General features: G+C 39.7%; 1 protein-coding gene across 1 annotated transcript in view; it reads right to left on the reverse strand.

The window, feature by feature from the left end:
- Positions 1–22,936, reverse strand: part of fgd6 (FYVE, RhoGEF and PH domain containing 6) — a 178,924-nt gene that overhangs the window by 62,668 nt on the left and 93,320 nt on the right. The window contains exons 3-5 of the mRNA XM_028813419.2: positions 15,385–15,517; positions 7,858–7,925; positions 7,737–7,767 (exon numbers count right to left, since the gene is read on the reverse strand). Coding sequence (XP_028669252.2) covers positions 7,737–7,767; positions 7,858–7,925; positions 15,385–15,517 — 232 coding nt within the window. The remainder of the gene's footprint in view (positions 1–7,736; positions 7,768–7,857; positions 7,926–15,384; positions 15,518–22,936) is intronic.

The raw sequence follows: 22,936 nt of genomic DNA on the forward strand, positions 1-22,936 counted from the left end.
TCGATTCTAATATTATTCCTTTTGCATCCATCTTCCAGTGCACCAACTCTTTCTCAGAGTATTTTGCATTTGGAATTTGCAGCTGTTTCTTTTCCATCAGTGTTAGATACCAGTTGTTCCACTATTTCAATTTGAGTCATGAACGTTTTCTTAACGTCTTCCAAAGTAAGTGTGCCAAGTGCTCTCAGTTTATTCTCAAACTTAGATGCATTTTCCTGAATTTGTTCCTCAATATTTTCTAGCATACCTTTGAAGGCTGTCTCAGAGCGATAATTTACATGTTTCTTCTGGTCTTTAATATCCTACAGCAGCTTCTCATTTGTCTTGTGTATGTCCTTCATTTCTTTCCTTATATCATGTATATCACTTTCCTTATATCATTTATTTCCTTCCTTACGTCATTTATTTCTTTCTTTATATCTTTCTTGAGCTCCTTTATGTCGGTGGCCATTGCAGCGATCATTACCTTCAGTTCAGACAGACTGTTTTGGACTTCATGTTCCACGGGTGAAGTGGCAAGCCCAGTTAAAGTTGATGCTATAGATAATTTAAATGTGGTGGAAAATGATGGGGAATTAGCAAGATTGGCATAAAACTTAAAATTTTCATTATCATAGTTTGGCCAACATAATTTTGTTTGTCTTTTCAGTTGCATTATACAACTCACTAAACGCATACACACACACACAAAATCACTTATGAAAGTTTTTCTAAATTCTAAAGGCAGTAACTTAAAGCATTTTAAAATATAAAAAAAACATTATCCATTCACCAAACATTATGTTTTTTTAAATCCTTTAAAGGATGTAGAGATGAAGCAGATTGAACATTTTTAAGTATATTTGCATGTAATGTGCAAAGCACCTATTGATATAGACATGTTGGTCTGTCTGTCGGCATAAAACATCTTGGCACCCCGAGGACCAATTTTGTTGAAATGTGGAATGCTTACTTTTCACGGAAATTTGTCTAGACAGTTCAATTTTTGTTGAAATATCTTGAACAGATCGTGTACAAAGTTTGGAAATTTTAAAATCTCCTATTAAACAATTTTGGCGAATTGGCAAACTTGTCTATCTTTAAACAGAGCAACATTCTGTGCAACTTCAACTAAGAATTAGTCTACTGCTTCAATTTTACCTTGATAAATGTTGCTTGAACTTGTATGTCTCCTATATATTCCTCTTTTGCTCCACAAATTGCCACTCGAAGGCTCAATGCAACCGATTCAGATGCCAGGGATAGTCTGTGCCTTTGTTCAGAAATGGCTCCATAAGCTTTATGACCACAGACTCAGAAAGTCTTTCTCCCGTGGGACGACTGGGATCTTTTCCTAAATAAGGAGTGGCATTGCACATGTACTTTGTCTCCAAATCTGCCGCAATCCAAAAAGGCAGAACCGTAACAACAGACAACTTCTTCACGTCACTTTCGCTGGCTAATAGACTGCTGCACCGCAATACAGCTCTGCTTGGCACCATGAATAAAGTGCGACGGGAACTTCCACCTGCAGCTAAAGTCAGTTCAGTACACGAACAATTCTCCACGCTGGTGTTTAGATCTCCCAGTGCCATGCTGACAGTGTATGTGCCCAAAAAGATGAAGTCTGTCTGCATTCTCAGCACAATGCACCATGATGTGGAGTTTGGGCAAGATAAAAAAAAAAAAACCAAACACGGTCACAGACTACAACCACATGAAGGTATGCTAATGAAAAAAATATTAGTGTGACGAAGTATTCTGGTGCTATTCTGGTGATAAAATGATTTCTTCAAAATGTCACATCTATTTGTCTTTCTTTTTTCCCCAGCGTGGCGTTGACATCATGGACCAGAAGGCGCGTGCTTGTTCAGTGCGAACAGGAACACGCAGGTGGCCGGTTGCTGTGTTCTACAACATCCTTGACCTAGCAGCGATGAACGCACACGTACTGTATAAGGCATGCACGGGGTCCACTGAGAAAAGAAGAGTGTTCATGGCTCACCTTGCAGAGGAACTTCGTCGTCGCTTCTTACAGGAAAAGGCGATGGAAAAAGAAAAGATGATACAGCATCAACAAACTTTCGTTCTAAGACCTCAGCTTCCCCCAGGGAAGAAAGTACAGTGTCAGGTGCTCATTCACTGTAATAGGAACCATAGCACAGAGAGGTGTGTACACTGCAACAAGTAAACATGTCGTAAATGTAGGAATGGCGGACCTTGGGTGTGTGGGAACTGTTAATATTTGAATGTGATGATTTTATATAGCACGGATCGGAAATCAGCAGTTCTTAACATTGCACCACGCAAGCTGTTGTATCAACCACCAACTGTAACTTGCTTTCTTTATTCTTCGGTTATAGTCTTGAATAAAAGTGCACTTTTATTTATGTGAAACCAGCTGTGTCAGATGGGGTTGTATGGATTGATTCTGAATGCGACTGCGAGAATGAAAAGTGAATTAAAAAAAAAAAAAAAAAGCTAACCTTTACCAGTATCATAAGTTACACTGGCTGTTACATACTGAAATCAAATTTATGTTGTTATTCTAAAATTGTAAGAATAAGAGCAGCTCATTTCTCGAAGTGGAGCCGTGCGGGATCAAACTCGCCACCCTCTGATTCCCAGTCAGGGGCTGATACCATTACGCCACCGCGGCGGTTGTAGTAAGAATGTCAATGTGGCATGCTAACGCGGCTTTTTTTTTTAAAAATTTTTTGAATGAAGGCGCACGTGTTCTCTTATTTGTACCTTTTGTGAAAGTGTTTCTTTGATATATGGACTTCAGGCTTCATACGTTATATAGTTTATGCCTACATTTTGTCATTTACTATTAGAATATGAAAAACGTTTCTGTTTTAAAAATGTGTTTGCACAGCCTACTATAGAAATGGAACACGCATGAAATGCGTGTATTCCAAATAACGCTAGAATTATTTCCACTCTAAAATTCCACTTCAATCCCAGGTAATCAAATCAAGGCAAGGCTTGAGCTAGGAGAGAAGTTCACTCTAAGTCGGTGGGGTGATGGAATAGCTGGCTGCTAGTAGCTTTTGTTTATCAGCACATTTAGATGACAAAGGACTCTGGCGGAGAGGTGCAAACGGATTTAAGACGCGATTTAAGGTGGGACGGATTTACGAGTTTTTTCGTAGGCTCTGGTAATTCTAGTGTTAAGCAAGTACATGTGCAGGCCCGTCTGAAGTTTGCTAGAGAGCATTTGGATGATCCAGAAGAGGATTGGGAGAATGTCATATGGTCAGATGAAAAAACAAAGAACACCATACCTACTATAAAGCATGGGGGTGGAAACATCATGCTTTGGGGCTGTTTTTCTGCAAAGGGACCAGGACGACTGATCCGTGTAAAGGAAAGAATGAATGGGGCCATGTATCGTCAGATTTTGACTGAAAACCTCCTTCCATCAGCAAGGGTATTGAAGATGAAACGTGGCTGGGTCTTTCAGCATGACAATGATCCCAAACACACTGCCCGGGTAACGAAGGAGTGGCTTCGTAAGAAGCATTTCAAGGTCCTGGAGAGGCCTAGCCAGTCTCCAGATCTCAACCCCATAGAAAATCTTTGGAGGGAGTTGAAAGTCCGTGTTGCCCAGCAACAGCCCCAAAACATCACTGCTCTAGAGGAGATCTGCATGGAGGAATGGGCCAAAATACCAGCAACAGTGTGTGAAAACCTTGTGAAGACTTACAGAAAACATTTGACCTCTGTCATTGCCAACAAAGGGTATATAACAAAGTATTGAGATGAACTTTTGTTATTGACCAAATACTTTTTTTCCACCATAATTCGCAAATAAATTCTTCAAAAATCAGACAATGTGATTTTCTGGATTTTTTTTTCTCATTTTGTCTCTCATAGTTGAGGTATACCTATGATGAAAATTACAGGCCTCTGTCATCTTTTTAAGTGGGAGAACTTGCACAATTGGTGGCTGACTAAATACTTTTTTGCCTCACTGTGTGTGTGTGTGTGTATGTATATATTATATATATATATATATATATATATATATATATATATATATATATATATATATATATATATACACATATACACACACACACTAGACATTAAGCCCGTTACAATAATGGACGCTACAACAGTAGTCCATAAACATTAGTAGGAACAGTCTATATTAAATGGCAAGGGACCTTTTACCTCATTAAATTTTTTCCGTAAAATGCCTGTAATTTTCTCCGACAGTAATACTGGCTTTGCTGTCCGTAATATGCATTTAATTTTCGGTCACAACAGTGGGCAATCAGCAGATTCACCCCAGCAACTGATTTAATGTGTGTGAAAATAAATCTACTTTTAAAAGTCATCGTATTGTAATATCATGAAAATTCCTATATTCAGGAAAACCCCTTCAACGACTGACACTTTACACTTTACCGGGCCAAGCTTCTTAATCGCAAATCTGACATCCTCAGAGTGAACACTTGCACAACAATGGGGAAGCTGGCCTCCACGTCTCAGTACCCGATTGGATTTTTCGTGTTTTATGTTTTAGGTCTTACCCTCATTTACCGAAATCCGACTGGATCGGCCACACAATATTTTATAGGTACCGCGCTCTGTGTCTTGTGTGACGCGTAAGGTGGCCTTTGAAGCATCTGCTTTGAAGCTTCTCACTGTGCCCCGCGCATGCGCACTTCATCAGAAGACACACACACACGGACACTGGACGCACACAGGGGTTTTATTAAAGAGGATATATATCGTGGCAGGTGGCTGGCGTTCATGCCCATCCAGGACGACCCTGCACACTATATTCTGGGGTAGCAGCCATGGACACTGCAATACCTTCCCTTGAACGCTAGATGGCCGCCCCCCTGGGATGAAGCAGTGCCTCGGTTTCCCACAGAGTTGGGTGCAGCCCCGTTGGGTCCCGCAGGCACCGCCAGGGGGTGCTGTGTTTGGGGCTCCTGAGCCCGTGTGGGCAGCATATTCATCACACCCAGAAGTGCAGCCGGAACTCTGATCAAGCACCTGGAGCACTTCCAGGTGAACTATAAAAGAAGCCAGTAACCACCACTCAGTGGCCAGAGTCGGGTGAGAGGAAGACAAAGTTTGCTGAGGAGGAGTGGTGGTGCCGAGAGGAAAGAGAAGTGCTTTTGTGTTTCATTGGGTGCTGTGGTTGGGACTGTGCATTGCCTGTGGGACATGGGGAAGACGGGCGCCCACAGGGGAAGAAAAATAAACAGTTTATTTATTTTACACGTGCCACCCGTGTTCAATCTGTGTCGGGTCGGGCTCTAAGTAGCATCATCTTATAATACTGTATATACTGTATGTATGTATGTATGTATATATACACACACACACAAACTGTATATAGGAGCGGCACGGTGGTGCAGTGGGTAGTGCTGCTGCCTCACAGTTAGGAGACCCGGGTTTGCTTCCCGAGTCCTCCCTGCGTGGAGTTTGCATGTTCTCCCTGTGTCTGCGTGGGTTTCCTCCCACAGTCCAAAGACATGCAGGTTAGGTGCATTGGCGATCCTAAATTGTCCCCAGTGTGTGTGCTTGGTGTGTGTGTGTGTCCTGTAGTGGGCTGGCGCCCTGCCCGGGGTTTGTTTCCTGCCTTGCGCCCTGTGTTGGCTGGGATTGGCTCCAGCAGACCAGGTTGGATAATGGATGGATACTGTGTGTATATGTATATATATATATATATATATTATACACACACACACACACATTATAATATTATATATATATATACTGTATATATACAGTAGACCCCCGCAAAGTTTGGGTCATTCGCGGATTTTTCCTTACAACCTAACTAATTGTTAGCGGAAACCGCAAATATCCTCCCCAATTTTTATGGCTTTTTTCGTGGCAATACTGTACTGTAGAGAGAACAGGAAGCAGCTGTAGAGAAAACCGCGACTTGGGATGGTGAAAGTAGCCAATAGAATTTGAAACTGCAACTCCCAGCAGTCCCTGTAGTGGCTCTGATTGGTCTTCTGCTGAGGGTGCTGGGGCTGTTGAGGTCAAAGGATGTCACTGCGGCTTTTAAAAAGGGGGCCGGTGACCAAAAGCAAAAAAAAAAATCAAAAAAAAAAAGTTTTTGTAATTGTGTTTCAAGTTCCTGTCTGTCTGCCTTCTGTTGGGTTACCTGTACTTGATTCATTTTGTCCTGGATCGTTTTGTGCATCTGGACTGTCTGCCTGTGTACATGAGGACTGTAAGTGGATTCATGGCTATCCTGCAAAGAAAGGAGCGCTCCTGAACCCGTCCACCCATCTTCACCATTTCAGGAACTACTAATAGGACTCTCTGTACATTCTCATTCAACATGCGGATCTCTGGACTATCTATTTTTATCATTACATTTCATCCATTGCCGTTTTTCATTAACTTTTTCATGATTTACTGTGTGTGTTTTGTTTGTGCTTTGTTGTATTTAATGTGTAATCGCCATAAGGGGAACAGGGGTGGTATCGTTGTTTTCTTATTTCATTTGTTTTCATTACATTCTTTATTTGCTGTTTGATTACCGGTTTGCTTTGTTTTTGCGTCTGTTTGTGAGTGCGCGCATCGGGTCAAGGCTGGAATCTTCACCATAAAAATCAATCAATCAATCAATCACTTCTCACGCGACACTAAGCTTACTTAAAAGCCTGAACCATACCTGTCCTTTTTGGCTGATTGCTTTGTTTCTCTCTCCTCCCCCAGACATTCTCTGCTACTGTTGGGGGTTAGTGATGTTTGTCTATTGCTTAATAGTTAACTAACTGCATGCTGAGCACCTTTTACTTCTGAAAGAGACATGTTTGTTTGAAGTGTTTGAATAAAGTTCCTGCCTCTACAATCTTCTGTGTTTGTGTGCAATTCTGTGATCCAAGCTGCACTAAGACTAGCCTGCAAGCATCAGCGCTTACCTCTGTGTGCTTTCGTGCAGCCAGTTTAAGTGCAGCTGGCTCAGTGATTTACATCCATGGCGTCAGTTGGACTTTGAATTTGGGGGTGTACTGTATAAATATATAAATATATATATATATATATATATATATATATATATATATATATATATATATATATATATATAGCTCTATCAGAAGCAATAGACTTGTTCAAGGTTACTTAGTAGTGAAACAGCAATGAAATCTTGGTTTTCATGTCAAACTCCTTAACATGCCACAAAGACTACTATAAATAAAGCTCAAACATTTTTTGTAGAATAAAACAAATTACTTTGTTTAAAACAATGTAATAATTAAACAAATTACATAAAATAAAGTTCTAAACTCAAGCCCCATTGTTTTTCAAATTATCTCAAAAGATAAAATAAAAAATGTAAACCACCATCAATTAGCTGCTAACAAAAAATGTATTTTATGATAGTTTTGCTATTATTCAACCAGTACAGTAAGAAAGTTTTCATTTTTCAAGGTCATTTCATTACATTGCAACATTTTACAATTACGCTTATTTGTGAGAAAGAGAATTTTTAAAATAAAACAAATTTAAATTCTGCAAACACAGAAGATTAATGTTATGCTATTATCCTCAGCTCTGCAATTTTTATTGTATAGAGAAAAGAACCTACAAATCAGGAGAATGATCTTCTGTATAAATATTTTCCATCAGAGTTTCTCAGCAATGCACATGATGAATAGAAATGGGTGCTATAGCTTCAAAATGTAAATGAATTGCACAAAGCAACAAAAACAAAAGTTAACTATTAAGAAGAAAAAGGTGCCTGACAAAACAAATAAAGATTTACTTACAATATGCAGAAGCTTTAAAACATCCACAAACCTGTTGTGAAAACAGAAAAAAACACAACATTATGCACCATTATGCTCAACAGAGATTCAGAATGAGTGTGCTAAGGGAAGCAATACTCACACTTTTTCTGAGCTCATGATTTCCTTGGCAATGTGAACAACTTTTGTTTTTTTATTTCCAATTTCATTCTGGAAAAAGACAGTGCTTTTTTAGAAAATATACAGAGTATCTGACATAAAAGAGATTAACTCACATCACAATACACCATTTCTCAGTTCAAGCCTTTAAAAACAGTTTCACGACTAGCAGTATATTGTAACAGGGAAATATCCTCAAACGAGCCACGTAAATGAACTACTGAGCTGATAACGTGTGCATCCTCCGTGGATGTCTTTTCTAAAGGACTGTGATGTAAAGTATGACTTTAGATTTCAGCCTTGACAGGTTGTTAGCTGTTAGAAAAGAGGCCCACAGGGGAGAAGGTACTCTGAAACACATAGTAGTTTCTTTATATGGCAATTGCTTTTAACGACTTCCAACCTTTAGAATTAAAACTGAAATTTTTTTCAAGGAACACACACATTCAATTTTCTGCTAAAGATGTTAACTACTGTTATAACTAAGTCTAAAGATCTAAATTACAGTACTTATTTACACATAGATCCTTTAGAAACAGCAAATATACATGTGATGTGAATCAAACCAAATAATTACAATTATAAACTCATTTTTATTGTTTATCACCTCCTTTCATGGTGCACATTGAGGTACTTCACAATGTAAGCGATTTTCTATAAAGGGAAACAATAACAGTATTTAACTGGAAATAGTTAAATGAAAACATATTACACACTCGCATAACATGAATATCCACACCTTCCATTGTTTGGCAAAGGAAAAAAAGAACTCTGTAAACCATGGTAAGCACAGTTGTGGGTGCTGTTCAAATAAACTGGCCCTGAAAGTCCTAGATTACTTTACAAATTCAACTACATTACATGGCATCAATTTAGACAACACGTATACGGACAACCAACTCTCCTTTTTGTCATCTTATCTCCTGAGACTCTTTTCCAGAAAATAAAAATTATTTCACAAATAACAGAATCAGGACAACCTTCACTTAAACTGTCTTTCAACAGCACTAAGGGTGGACAAAGTTAGAAAAGTATTGAGCTGTTTGTTAAAAAGTCATCCAACCTGTCCAAACTAAAATTGGATAGTTGGCTGCTACGTATTTGCACAATAATAGATGGTATACTCCTTCCTAGAACAGGTACTAATACATACAGAGAAAATCCAATTTCTGAATACTTTATTACAAAGAATAAATCAGTGATGGTGAAAGCTGGACTCTCTCCTTAAAATTGTAACATTATGGCTTATTCATTTATTTATGTTTCAAGACCAGAATCAAACACATTTGCATTATAAGCCACATTCCTTAGAGAACATGGTGGGGTAGGTGTTGGTCCTATCTTAAAAAATGTACATCACTTTTATTTTTTAATTCACTAAGGATTCATAATGTTTGTGTGTTGCTTCATACTCTGAAAGAATTAAAAAAAAAAAAAAAAAAGTCTAAGAAGAAACTGGAGGATAAGGTAGTCTCCAACATGTTAAAGTTATGACAATCATTAAGGCATGTATGTAGTGGTTTAGGACTTGACACCACCATCTGACATTAAGTTTGCACAAGTTTCACATTAATCTCCAGTGAAATGTAGACATAGAAGTTTATCTCATTACTAATTATTTTTAAAATTGAATCCTTGTTTGAAGTGAAGCTTACAATTAGCATCTACTTCTGTGGTATGAATTCATATTATTATATATGCTGCTGTAAATCATTCAAGCAGTGGAATCCTTTACAATGCCAAACATGGATATGACCTTTGCCGCTTTGTTTACTGGACTAGGAGGTCAAGAGACATTATTCTCAAGTTCTACAAGTGTGACAGCATTTCAAGGTACTTACATATTTCTGCTATGCACACTACAAAAAAAGACATAGTAGTATTTGATGCTGTGCAGAGAAAAGTAACCAAATATATATTTTAGCAACAGTATTATTTAGCAACATTAGGAATAAATGAAGTTAAAATCCAAGAACCCCTTTAAGCCTTTTGTATTAGAGAACCAGAAACATGTAGCTGTTTACATTAAATTCAGAACTCAAATTCAAAATGGTAGCAGTTCATATTATTATAATTTTCAGCACAACTTTGCTTATTTTGCTGAGCACTTATTTTGCATCATACCCCGTTGAATGCCTGCAAGCATGAAAGAAAGGGATTGATAATTATTCTATGTTTTAGGTTTATGTAGCTGATGGATGTTCCATTCTTTGGAGGTGGGGTTTCAAATGTGCAGCATGCATTCTTATATTTGTTACTAGGCTGCCTTTCTTTTTTTTTCCCTTTCATGCTCTCTGGCTATTCTGGATGGGAAGGGGGCCATAAAGTGGACTGTCACATGCAGCTGATTCTGCCTATTTCTTTTTGTCTTTTCACCATTGAGTCACATCACTGTCACAAGCCAAATTTAAAACAGTTTGCAGGTAGCGTGGAGCCAACTGGGACTAAAGGTAAATTGACCAGCAAAAAGAAAAACTATGGCACAGTGTTGGCAGCTGTTATTAAAATGTAAATAATTGATTTTATTTAACAAGTCACTTCATAGGGTTCTTAAGTGAAAAAATGATAGTATTTAAAAATACAAAACAAGTCTCAAGAATACAGTGATCCCTTGCTATATCGCGCTTCGCCTTTCGCGGCTTCACTCCATCGCGGATTTTATATGTAAGCATATTTAAATATATATCGCGGATTTTTCGCTGCTTCGCGGGTTTCTGCGGACAATAGGTCTTTTAATTTCTGGTACATGCTTCCTCAGTTGGTTTGCCCAGTTGATTTCATACAAGGGACGCTATTGGCAGATGGCTGAGAAGCTATCCAGCTTACTTTCTCTCTCTCTCTCTCTCTCTCTCTCTCTCTTGCGCTGACGTAGGGGGGTGTGAGCAGGGGGGCTGTGTACAGCTGCTTCCTGAAGGACAGGCTGCACGGAGCTTCGCATACTTAAAAGCTCAAAGGGCACGTATTGATTTTTTTTATCTGTCTCTCGCTATCTCTCTCTTCCTGCTCCTGACAGAGGGGGTGTGAGCTGCCGCCTTCAACAGCTTTGTACCGGCGGTGCTTCGCATACTTAAAAGCCAAAAAGCCGTATTGATTTTTTTTTTGACTGCTTGCTTTGCACTCCTTTGAAAAGGAAGATATGTTTGCATTCTTTTAATTGTGAGACAGAACTGTCATCTCTGTCTTGTCATGGAGCACAGTTTAAACTTTTGAAAAAGAGACAAATGTTTGTTTGCAGTGTTTGAATAACGTTCCTGTCTCTCTACAACCTCCTGTGTTTCTGCGCAAATCTGTGACCCAAGCATGACATTCTAAAAATAACCATATAAACATATGGTTTCTACTTCGCGGATTTTCCTATTTCGCGGGTGGCTCTGGAACGCAACCCCCGCGATGGAGGAGGGATTACTGTACATACAAGCAGGTAACACAACTGCAAAAACATACATAAAAATCACCCTCCATTGTGTCTCTCAAAAATTAAATAAAAAAATAAAAAAAACTTTCCTCTGCTAAAGGATTCTTACCCGGCTAATCACAAAAATTGGGGTAAAAGTTCAGCCCTCCATTAAAAAAGAAAAAATTATTACATTAGCTCATTATCCATTTAATAATGCTTCCAGGCAAAATAATCAGGAGCCTAACCTGGCACACAGGAGACTTCTACTTTGCAGCCGGTCTCTAAACCACACTGCTTTTTCAACTGGCTGGCTCTGCTCCCACGAAGAGCTCTTCATTAGATTGATCGACCCTGACTAATGCTATCGCCATGTTTAAGGGCTACAACCTTCCTCCTCCTATCACAGCACTAGGCATTAGGACTCAACAACTTTCCAAGGGGAAAACTGACCAAACTCAATAACTCCATGCAGTACTACAGCTGTTAGCTTAACACACAAGACACATACATATTCACAAAATTAAACAAACTAAATCAACCAGACCACATGATTAATAAACTAAAATAAAAACTGAAATACTACACACTACTGTGTTTCAGTCTCACTAATGTATGCTTTAAAATTCACTGATACTTTCATGACTACATTGTATAAGGGACATTCAAAAAGTTTCCTTACTTTTGTTTTTGAAATTCTTAATAAAGAGTTAAAAGAATTACGAGCACTTTTCCATATAGTCACCTTCCTTTGTGATGCAATTTTTCCAGTGTCGTACCAACTTTTTAATGCCCTATTACTACTCCTCACGCCTTCACCGTTTCCAATGAAAATTATAAAAGTGCGGAAACTTTTTGAACGTCCCTCGTAAAAAGCAACAATCTATGAACATAATTGTATTTATACGTTCTCATCATGCACATCTTTGGAGCGTGTGAAATAAAAGGCACCAGTGAGAAAGAACACATTTTACCTGTGTCTGTCAGAGCTCTGTGACAATATGCATTAAGGGTCCATGGCAGTGTGACAGTTTTTTTTTTTTTTTTTTTTAGTTGAAAACAGTGCTCAGACTTAGTGCGTGTATGTGCATACGGTAGCATAGCTGAGCGACTCCAGGGCGCTGTTGAAAAAACTGACTAATTACACATTCACATGCAGATATGTCAGTTCAGCATGTTTCCTCATTAGTGCTCTGGGGTTGTAATCAAGGCACATACATGCACAATAGAATAAAAGTGCCTAAGAAGAGAGATCCTGAAAATTAAGGTAGAAAAAAAACGAATGAGAAAGAAATGCCAGGAGGTGAAATCGAAGGGGACAAAAAAGCTTAGAAAGAAAGTTGGGGTGAAGGCAGAGCTGGTGCAGCAAAGAGGAGGCTTAGCAGTCAGAGAAGACATTCCGTACAGAGCAGTGGCATTCCGGGTGTAGGGATGCGCCTGCTGAATGCTGCAGAGAAACATGGAGGTCTCATGGAAACCAAGGGATTGTGGTGGAGAAGTGGGAAGGGCTCATGGGGACCCCATAGATGCCAAGGGATGGCGATAGGAACATGAGCCAGTTAAATGTTTGATCGCACTTGTCAGAGGGTGTCTCCATCTGCTGAGAAGACCATGAAGGTCAACGAACACAGATTTGGAAAGATGCACTGAGACTCATGGTTTTTAAAAGGCCTTATACTAATTGTGATTTAACCTGGGTTTTAACTTGCTTTTGGATTACATTTATTGTGATTTTAACCTCTACCAGACCAGTTTTTATGGATTTATTTATTTATTATGGACTGCACTTTTGAACACTGTTTGGATTGTGTTGAAAATACAAGGCACTTCTGCACCTGTGCCTTATTTTAATGTGTCGTCAATCACCCACATCCATCACGGCCAATGGCTACCGATGACCTGGATTCAAGAAAAAGCATGCCAGCTGTGGGTAACCTGTACATCAAAAGGTTTCTTTGTTATATTAATGGATTTGACTCAAATTTAATTTGTAAGATCAAATTGCAATTTGACAATTACACTATAGTATACTGAAATCTTGTTTTCTCTGTAAGGCACACAGTAGTTATAGAAGATGTTGGGGCTTAGGTGTTAACTATTTTTTTAATTGAATTGAAGATCTACCTCTCCCCTTCATTCGCTGGTCAAGAATCCTGTCTTTAGTTTGAAGAGTGACTCTCATTAGACTTTAGTTTCCTGTTTATGATGTCTGGAAGTATATATTTAACAATTTAGCAAACAGTCTTGTTTTGCATGTTTTGTGCATACAATCAGATAATTGACAAGTGAATTATGCAACACAGGTTTTGAGAGTTTTTCTTTTTTTCCCTCCTTTTATCCGTGGATGTCTTTCATGTAATTTACCATTGTACAGCATTGGTCACTATTGGCTTATATTATATCAAACTCTTTTCTCTCCATCCATCCATCCATCCTCTTCCACTTATCCGAGGTCGGGTCGCGGGGGCAGCAGCTTGAGCAGAGATGCCCAGACTTCCCTCTCCCCGGCCACTTCTTCTACTCTTCTGGGAGAATCCCGAGGCGTTTCCAGGCCAGCCGAGAGACATAGTCCCTCCAGCGTGTGCTGGGTCTTCCCCGTGGCCTCCTCCCGGTTAGACGTGCCTGGAACACCTCACCAGGGAGGCATCCTGATCAGATGCCCAAGCCACCTCATCTGACTCCTCTCGATGCGGAGGAGCAGCGGCTCTACTCTGAGCCCCTCCCGGATGACTGAGCTTCTCACCCTATCTTTAAGGGAAAGCCCAGACACCCTGCGGAGGAAACTCATTTCAGCCGCTTGTATTCGCGATCTCGTTCTTTCAGTCACTGCCCATAGCTCATGACCATAGGTGAGGGTAGGAACATAGATCGACTGGTAAATTTTTCACCACAACAGACCGATGCAGAACCCGCATTACTGCGGATGCCGCCCCAATCCGCCAGTCGATCTCACACTCCATTCTTCCCTCACTTGTGAACAAGACCCCGAGATACTTGAACTCCTCCACCTGGGGCAGGATCTCGCTACCAACCCTGAGAGGGCACTCCACCCTTTTCCGGCTGAGAACCATGGTCTCAGATTTGGAGGTGCCGATTCCCATCCCAGCCGCTTCACACTCGGCTGCGAACCGATCTAGAGAGAGCTGAAGATCACGGCCTGATGAAGCAAACAGGACAACATCATCTGCAAAAAGCAGTGACCCAATCCTGAGTCCACCAAACCGGACCCCCTCAACGCCCTGGCTGCGCCTAGAAATTCTGTCCATAAAAGTTATGAACAGAATCGGTGACAAAGGGCAGCCCTGGCGGAATCCAACTCTCACTGGAAACGGGTTCGACTTACTGCCAGCAATGCGGACCAAGCTCTGGCACCGATTGTACAGGGACTGAACAGCCCTTATCAGGGGGGCCGGTACCCCATACTCTCTGAGTACCCCCCACAGGATTCCCCGAGGGACACGGTCGAATGCCTTTTCCAAGTCCACAAAACACATGTAGACTGGTTGGGCAAACTCCCATGCACCCTCCAGGACCCTGCTAAGGGTGTAGAGCTGGTCCACTGTTCCATGACCAGGACGAAATCCTGAATCCGAGGCTCGACAATCCGACAGATCTTTTCTCTCCATTCTGTATGAAAATATGAGATTAAAATAGTTTCTCAGACTCCGTGCAAGGGGTAATTAACATATAAAAATACATTTTTGGGTGGAGTATTCCTTTAAAAAAAGGATACCTTTTAACAACAACTTTTCCTTTTTAATTTAGTTGGGAGTTTAGTATTAAACAATATCTGCCTTTAATGAAGCAATGGAAAGTCAAGCAAAGTGACACCTTTTATTGGCTAACTGAACAGATTACAATATCCCTTCTTCAGACAGTTGCTTCAAAAGCTTGAATATTGTAATGTTTAGTTAGCTAATAAACTGTGTCATTTTGCGTGACTTGTCATTGCATCCATAAGAGCTAACAAGGTACAACACCCTGCCTTTAATGATGAATGCAAAAAAAAAATCCTTAAAAATACACACATATTTTAGAGTTGTTACAGTATAAGGCAGATATGCATTTAAACACAATCACAGGCAATTATAGGAGTGAAAATTCTAAAATATGCACCTCTTTGCCATTCAGCAGATCAAACTCTCCTTTGCTGGATGATGAGCTGGAATCATCTTCATCTGAGCTAGTTGAGATTTCTTCATCATCAGAATGTAGATTGTCCACTTTGCAGTTATGGTCTTCTGTGGGACTTCAGATAAAAAATAAAAAAGAAATAGAAAAAATCTGTCACTTTACTTCCTTTAGTAAAATGCTTACTTTACTTTTTATTAACAGATGTTACTCTGATTATAGTTACTGGTCAGTCTGACAACTGACTTATAGTTGCATTAAATGTATGAAAAGAATACTGGCTCCTATAAGCAACTACATGAAAAAAACATGTTCCTGGTTGTAACAATATTTAAAATAAATGCCCCACTATAGTTACTACAGTCAGTGTTCATTTTTGCCAATCATTTTTATGGGAGAAAAACATTACTTTTGCATTTTATTTTGTGAAACCTAGAAAGTTCTCCATAATTTTCTTCAGTATCCTTTGCATACAGGTACTGAGTTGTGAAAGCTAATATCATTACCGTTTAGTATTGGTCCAACACTAGTATGGGAAGCATAATGCAGAAAATAAGACATTCTGAAATATCACAATTATTAAGACCGCTGTATTTCTGGGAACACTCAAAGCTTTATACTGTATATGATTTTATACCTCTTGTCCTGATCTATGCTTCTCCAATTTGATCGCATAGATCTATAGCAAGATCCTTGGACTTCATGGCTTAGTTTTTCTCCCGACATGCAGTATGAATTTTGAGACTATATACATACTTGTGTGACTTTATAAACTATGTCCAAACAATTCAGTTTGCAACAAGTGGACTTCAATCAAATTCAAGACACATTTCAAGGACAGTTAAAGCAAACAAGATGGACCTGACCACAATTTGGAGTGCCAATGCAAAGGGCCTGAATACTTATATTAAGATTTCAGTTTTTGATTTAAAAAAAAATAAAAATAAAAAAAATCGGTAACCTTTCTGAAAATTTGTTTTCTCTTTGTTACTATGGGTTATTAAGTGTAGAATTATTGGCAAAAATGGCAAATGTATCCATTTAAAATAAAATCTACAGTACAAACTGTATAGGTAGTGAAAGGGTCTGAATACTTTCTAAATCCATTGTATATGCATACTTGTAAAGCCTATATAATTGTGATGTATGGTCTGTGGTGCTGTGCTGATTTTAAATAAATGTAGGTGCGGGCTCAAAGCAGGTGCAAGGCTGCATTAGTGCATTTTGCTCTGTGGTTAGCAGATGCACTGGTTGGCCTTGACGCATTCACATGCAGAGGTGGACGGGTCAATCAGGAGCCTCCATGCTGCCGCAGAGGGAGTGGCTCCTCTCACCTGCACCAAATTAAGTGGCAGATTTAAAAAGAGCCTGCATAGGTCAGAGGGGGAGAAGTGAGGAAGGAGCATATCAAAAGAAAAACGGCATCAAAGGTTAAGGGGGGAATCAAAAGCAAGAAAAGGTGAAGACCTGTGAGAGCAGTCTCGTAAAGGACGAGCTGGCCAGCTAGAGAGAAAAAGCAGCACGATCTTGGGCCACACAAAGAAGCAATTGAGTAGCGTTCCAGGGACTGGTTCACCCCACTGAATAAATGTGTGTAGTGGGTGAGAGCATGGTGGAGTCCTCAAAAGGGATCTGAAGACGGGAGGTGGATCAGCTTCAGACGGTCTGGCTAGAGCTATGTGGGCGGCTAAGATGGAGGTCGGGTGATGAAGTTCATGGCTGTTAACATTCTCCCCAGCCAAGCAAGCAAAGGGTGAGCCAGGCAAACGAAGGTGGAGTTGTGCTGGACTTGTTTGATTGTACATTAAGGACCCGATGACTGTGTGTTTTAACCTCTTCTTTTAATGGACTTACTTATTACAACAATGTCCACTAGCACCTTCATTTTATTGGATTATGTATTGAGGATTATGCACTGCACTATTGGCACTGTTTGTTTTGGACTTGGATTTTAATAAAAGCACTTTTTCACCATCCCCTTGCTTTCTGCTGGCTCATCCGGGGTGACTATCAATGTTATTGGGCTCAAGACACTCCCAGAATGTAAGTGGGAGCTAGAGCTAACCCACACCGTCACATTTGGTGGCAGTGGTGGGATGAGCTGGCGATGAGGACTAAAGAACTGGAGCCGGGAACAGCAACTGGTATAGGTGCCTGACTTTGAAAGAACCCAAAAACTCAAGCCTGGGGAAAATGTTTTAAGAACTGAACTTTTTCAGGGCAGGGCCAAGCCAAAAACCTGGCCACCAGTTGCACTGGGCTGGTTGAGGCATTGGGCCTTCCAGTGCAACTGGAGATTTATGGGTGGGGGAAGAGAGAGAACAGAGACAAAAATGGACGGAGGTTATTGTGAGCTACAGAGAGCCAGTGGATAGAGAGAGAAGCAGGCGGACGAGAATGGAGCCCCTGGAAGTAGAGAGTGGCCAACGCTCAGGAGGGGGCTCAGGTATCACTCCTGTCGAGCAACTTGGGGGCAGGAATGATCAGCACACTCAGGAGTATCCTTTTGCCGGGTGCAGCCAGCGATCAGCAGCAGTGGAAGGATGGCGCATTTTCACCGTATGTAGTCTGGAAAGGCAGTGGTGGGTGTGAAGCAAAGCAGGGTCTGGTGGCTCCTCGTGGAACACCGTGGATCATGCAGCAGGGACAAATGCCAGGATTGAAGGGTGTCTTGCGCCTGTTGGTTGACGGTCTCTTTGAGTTGCAAGGTCCAAGTAGGATAAGACAGAGAGGCGTCAGTTTTAAAGGGAAGCACCGGGGACTGAATTTTAAAGGAGACTCCTACATTGTTTTAACCTTGTTTTAATGGAATTATATATTCTTATTTTAACCTCCTGTTCTCCCCGTGTCTGCGTGGGTTTCCTCCGGGCGCTCCGGTTTCCTCCCACATTCCAAAGACATGCAGGTTAGGTGGATTGGCGATTCTAAAGTGGCCCTAGTGTGTGCTTGGTGTGTGGGTGTGTTTGTGTGTGTCCTGCGGTGGGTTGGCACCCTGCCCAGGATTGTTTCCTGCCTTGTGCCCTGTGTTGGCTGGGATTGGCTCCAGCAGACCCCCGTGACCCTGTGTTCGGATTCTGCGGGTTGGAAAATGGATGGATGGATTTTAACCTCCACAGCACCTTTATTTTACTGGATTATTTATTTATTGAATTTGAGCACTGCACTATTTGGACACTTTGATTTTTGAATTATTATTAATAAAAGCACTGGGCACCTTCACACTTTCCCCTAGCTTTGTGTGTATTTGTTCTCATCTGCCAAGCTCATCCAGTCAAGACTATCGATAGTGTCGGGTTCAAGAGGCTTCCCAAACAGGAGTGGGAGAACAGAGCCAACCTGCACTGTCACAACAATATCACAATATTACAAAATCATATCTCTGAAATTATAACCGAGTTACCACAAGCAATATGTAGTCCATCTCCAGTGTCTTTGTTAATTTAAAAAGATTAAGAAAAAAGTACTCCGCTAAGCTGTATTGTTTAATCTACTTTTATTATCAAAATAGCTCAATATCATGGTACCAGAAAAACCAGAAGACAAACAAGGGTGCTAACAAAAGCGAGATTAGGGGCAAGAATATGTATGTAGGTTTTCAGCTTTTAGACTATTGCCATTATTTGGGCTTCAACCCTCAATATCAACTGAGCACAAGTATTGGGGAAAAAGAAGTTTAGAACTTTGATTGTAAATCCTTTGTATGCAATAATCACACATGACATCACCTAACTCCTGAAATACAATAAAAATTGCAATTTCATCTTTACAATATGCTACTAGTCCAGGGAACCAAATTTTATTCACACAGATGGTTATGGTAGTAAAATAAGCCCGGAATAAACATATACAACATGGCATAATCAGAAACTACTAGACAGTACTTCTGTTGCTTCTACCACAAGCATTTTTTAAAGACTCAATAAAACCCACTGGTGGGGTTATCAGATTAATACAAAATGAAAAAAATAAACTTATTTTATTAGAGATACACAATAAAGCAAGTGAAAATAAGTGACATAAATTACTAAATTACTTCACCATTCTTGCACTCCTTCCCTTTATAAAAAAATGTAATACTCAAGTCTACCAACTGCATTTGCTAGAGAAATGTACTTTATAAAAAATGGTAAAATCTGCCCTGAATTCAACACAATCTATTAAATAAGTCACATTTGTTATAGTTGCCTCTAGTTTTGAAACAAATGACAACTTTCATCAAAACCACTGAATAATGGTAGTGGACATATTGAATATGATGCACAAAGAGGCACAATCTACACGACATACTGTATCTATACAGCCCATTAGTCAACTTCAAAATGCATGCATTTTTCATCTTAACTGGGTCTTTCTCATACTTTGTAGCAAATGCCATACATGGACCTTCTTAAGGAATGGTTCCTTTCTTGCTACCCTCCCATAGGGTCCAGTTTTATGGAGTACTATTGAAATTGTCGACCATGCACCTTCACAACAGTTCAAGCCAAAAAGCACAGTTGTGGTTTTAGTACCCTCGCTCATCAGCAGACGTCTTGGTCTGATGTTTTGTTTTGGGGGACAGCCTGTTCTAGTAAGAGTCTGGATGCTGTGATGTACCTTCCACTTTCTGATGATGGAACCAATTGTGCTTAACGGGACATTCAAACTTTTTGATATATTTTGTACCCATTACCTGCCTTGTGCATTTCTATGACTTTGTTCCTCACATCAGCAGAATGCTCCTCTTCACTTTTGCAGTGATTGTCCAACAAAGACTATGCCCCTTACAAAGAGTACTTTTTATATTCAGAGAGATACAAATGACTCACAAGTAGTACCTAATCATGTTTAATTATGGTTTTTTGACTGTCACCATTGGGTAGTTTGTGATTAATATGTCATTTGCATAAACCTGGAGCTTCCAAAGCACTGAGGTTTAAATACTTATGCAACCACTAACTTTTGATTTTTGCTTCTTCAGTTAAATATCTACAGAAAATGTATTATTACAACAAAAGAGTTCACATTAAAAATACCGAATAGATAAATAAGAAATTTTTTGTCATGTAGAAAATTATGATGACTTTCAAGGGGAATAAAAACTTGCATGCCACTGTACATATTAAAAAATGCAACAAAATTAACATTAAGATGTTTGTTGCTTTCATGGTACCCGACTACCTGGCTATATTGGTTAACACTGTAAATTTATGCCCATTACACTTTTGATAGTTAACCATACTGAAAACAGGAATGGCTTAGTGTGCATTTCCAATGACAAATATCAAACATAGTTGAGTGCTGATCAGATGCTCATGTAAACTGAGGTGGAGAAACAACCATTAATTCTAGGCATCACTTTGCCCTCTCAATAGTATTTTAATACAATGGGGTAATTTCTGCATTTTCTTAAATTTCAATGTTTCAGTGCAGTTGGCCAAAAAAAAAAAAATCTTCAGCTAAAATTCTTTTATAGCATCACAAGATCAAGACTACCCAGAATGGCTTGCATGTACCATGCATTACATATTCTTTTCTGGGTCCAGTACATCCAGAAAAACAACTCCTGTCTATTTCATAGACGTTTCTGAAACAGTTCCACTATATGTTTTACATTCAGTGAAGTACCAAACTTACTTTATAAAAGTTTTACCCTACTGCACTGCATATTGCTTAGACATTTTCTTTATTCACTTTTTTCAAATTGAATTAATCTAATAAAGGGTTTATGGGGTCCAGCACCTATTCTTGCTGCACTAATTTGGGGTATCTGCTGACTGTACTGTTGCATCAGATGTGCCCTTGACAAGATGAGAGGGGTCAATGTTTGTGTAAGGTTTAAATAACTACAGCGTGCTGGAGGTGTATGAGGTAGCATGGCTAAGCACCTCTGTCTCCCTTTATAATGAAGGTTGATGGGGTGATGCGTCTGGTTCAATTGTTTGCCTTATTAGCACTCCAGGGATGTTATTCATACCAAACCTCTGAACAGGCCATGAAATCCCTACATGAAATGTAATGACTATGAAATCTGAAGCATAATTGTTTCTCTGTGACTCCTGGAAATTTCTACCATCAGGGTGCATACCCTGGAGTCCTGCGGCCTTGTGTATAAATGGTGCATACGCCCATTTCCACACTCACATCACAATGTATAAAAACTAAACTTAGCGTAAAGCCACGCACATTCTCAAAACAACTCTAACAATTGCATACGCTAGTTTTCGGCTCAGTTTTGCAAACTGGCAACACCTAGTGTGAAAGCAGTGCTATTGTACCTGTGTGGTTGGCCTTGCAGATTTATCAAATACAGTGAAATTAGCCACATTATCGTTTATTAGTTTAAGGCATTGGATTGTAATCAACTTGTAACAATATAATGGTACACGGAATGGCCAAACTATTCCAAAAACCACAGCTGTTTAGCGTTGTTACTCTCAGTGCACCACTCAAGAGTATTTTAACCCACTGTATCTGAGTGTGGAATCACTGCTCTACAACAGCTGATTGGAAAGAGGATTATCAACATACAGCATCAAGAACACGCTGCCTCAGCCTTGTGCACAGTCTATCTGAACCTCTCCCATACAGCAAACACTTCTGAGCCTTTTCTGTAGGGACCTCTCGGTTCAGAAACAGTTTCATCCCAAGAGCTCTAAACACTCAATTATTCCATGAAGTGCTCCTGGTAGAACTGCTTGTACTTATCAGTACAATTACCTCACTGTAAACTTGCACACAAGTTGTAATATTGTACAATCTGAGTCACTTTAGTGAACCATTTCATGGTCTGCAATATATGCACATGTATTTGTATTTATTCTTTCATATTGTATATCTTTTTTTTTTAATCATTATTATTTTATCATTTTATTGGAAAATAAGCTTATGGAAGATTTGCATATTGAATCTCATTGTACCACACAATAACCATGAAGGAATTCAATTCAAATCAATAGAAGAGTGTGTGTATTTACAGATGATGACAACTGGCTTCTAAGTCGATTTAGATATCCAAGCGCTATCTTCTTGGAGCTCTTGATATCATTTTAAGATGAAATGCAGTAAAATACGTATATTACATTCAAATAATGTATACTGTTAATAATTAAACGTGTGTGCACGGTAGCGCAGCATTAACAATGAGCTGGTGCTCTGTTCAGGGATTGTTCTTGCCTCTCGCTGTATGCTTGCTGGGACTGGCATGACCCTTGATGGATAGATGGATGGAAAAATTAAAGATGTACTATGAAGATATTTAAATGTTCCTTAAACGTTTTGAAGAAACAACGTTCTAAGCTTACAGATGGTTCAAGTAGTAACTGACTTGCGGGTAAATGCAGACAGTGGCCGTTTATCTGTTCTCATCCTCTTAGATTTGAGTGCCGCATTTGATACAACTGATCACAATATTCTTATAAATCACCTTAGTCAGTGGGTGAGCCTCTCTGGCAGTGTCTTAAATTGGTTCGAGTCTTACTTGACAGGTAGAAAAATTGTTTGTTAGTTGTGGCAATTATACTTAAAAGACACATGATATTTTATGTGGTGTTCCACA

The sequence above is a fragment of the Erpetoichthys calabaricus genome, chromosome 1 (assembly GCF_900747795.2).
Source record: "Erpetoichthys calabaricus chromosome 1, fErpCal1.3, whole genome shotgun sequence".
NCBI lineage: Eukaryota > Metazoa > Chordata > Cladistia > Polypteriformes > Polypteridae > Erpetoichthys > Erpetoichthys calabaricus.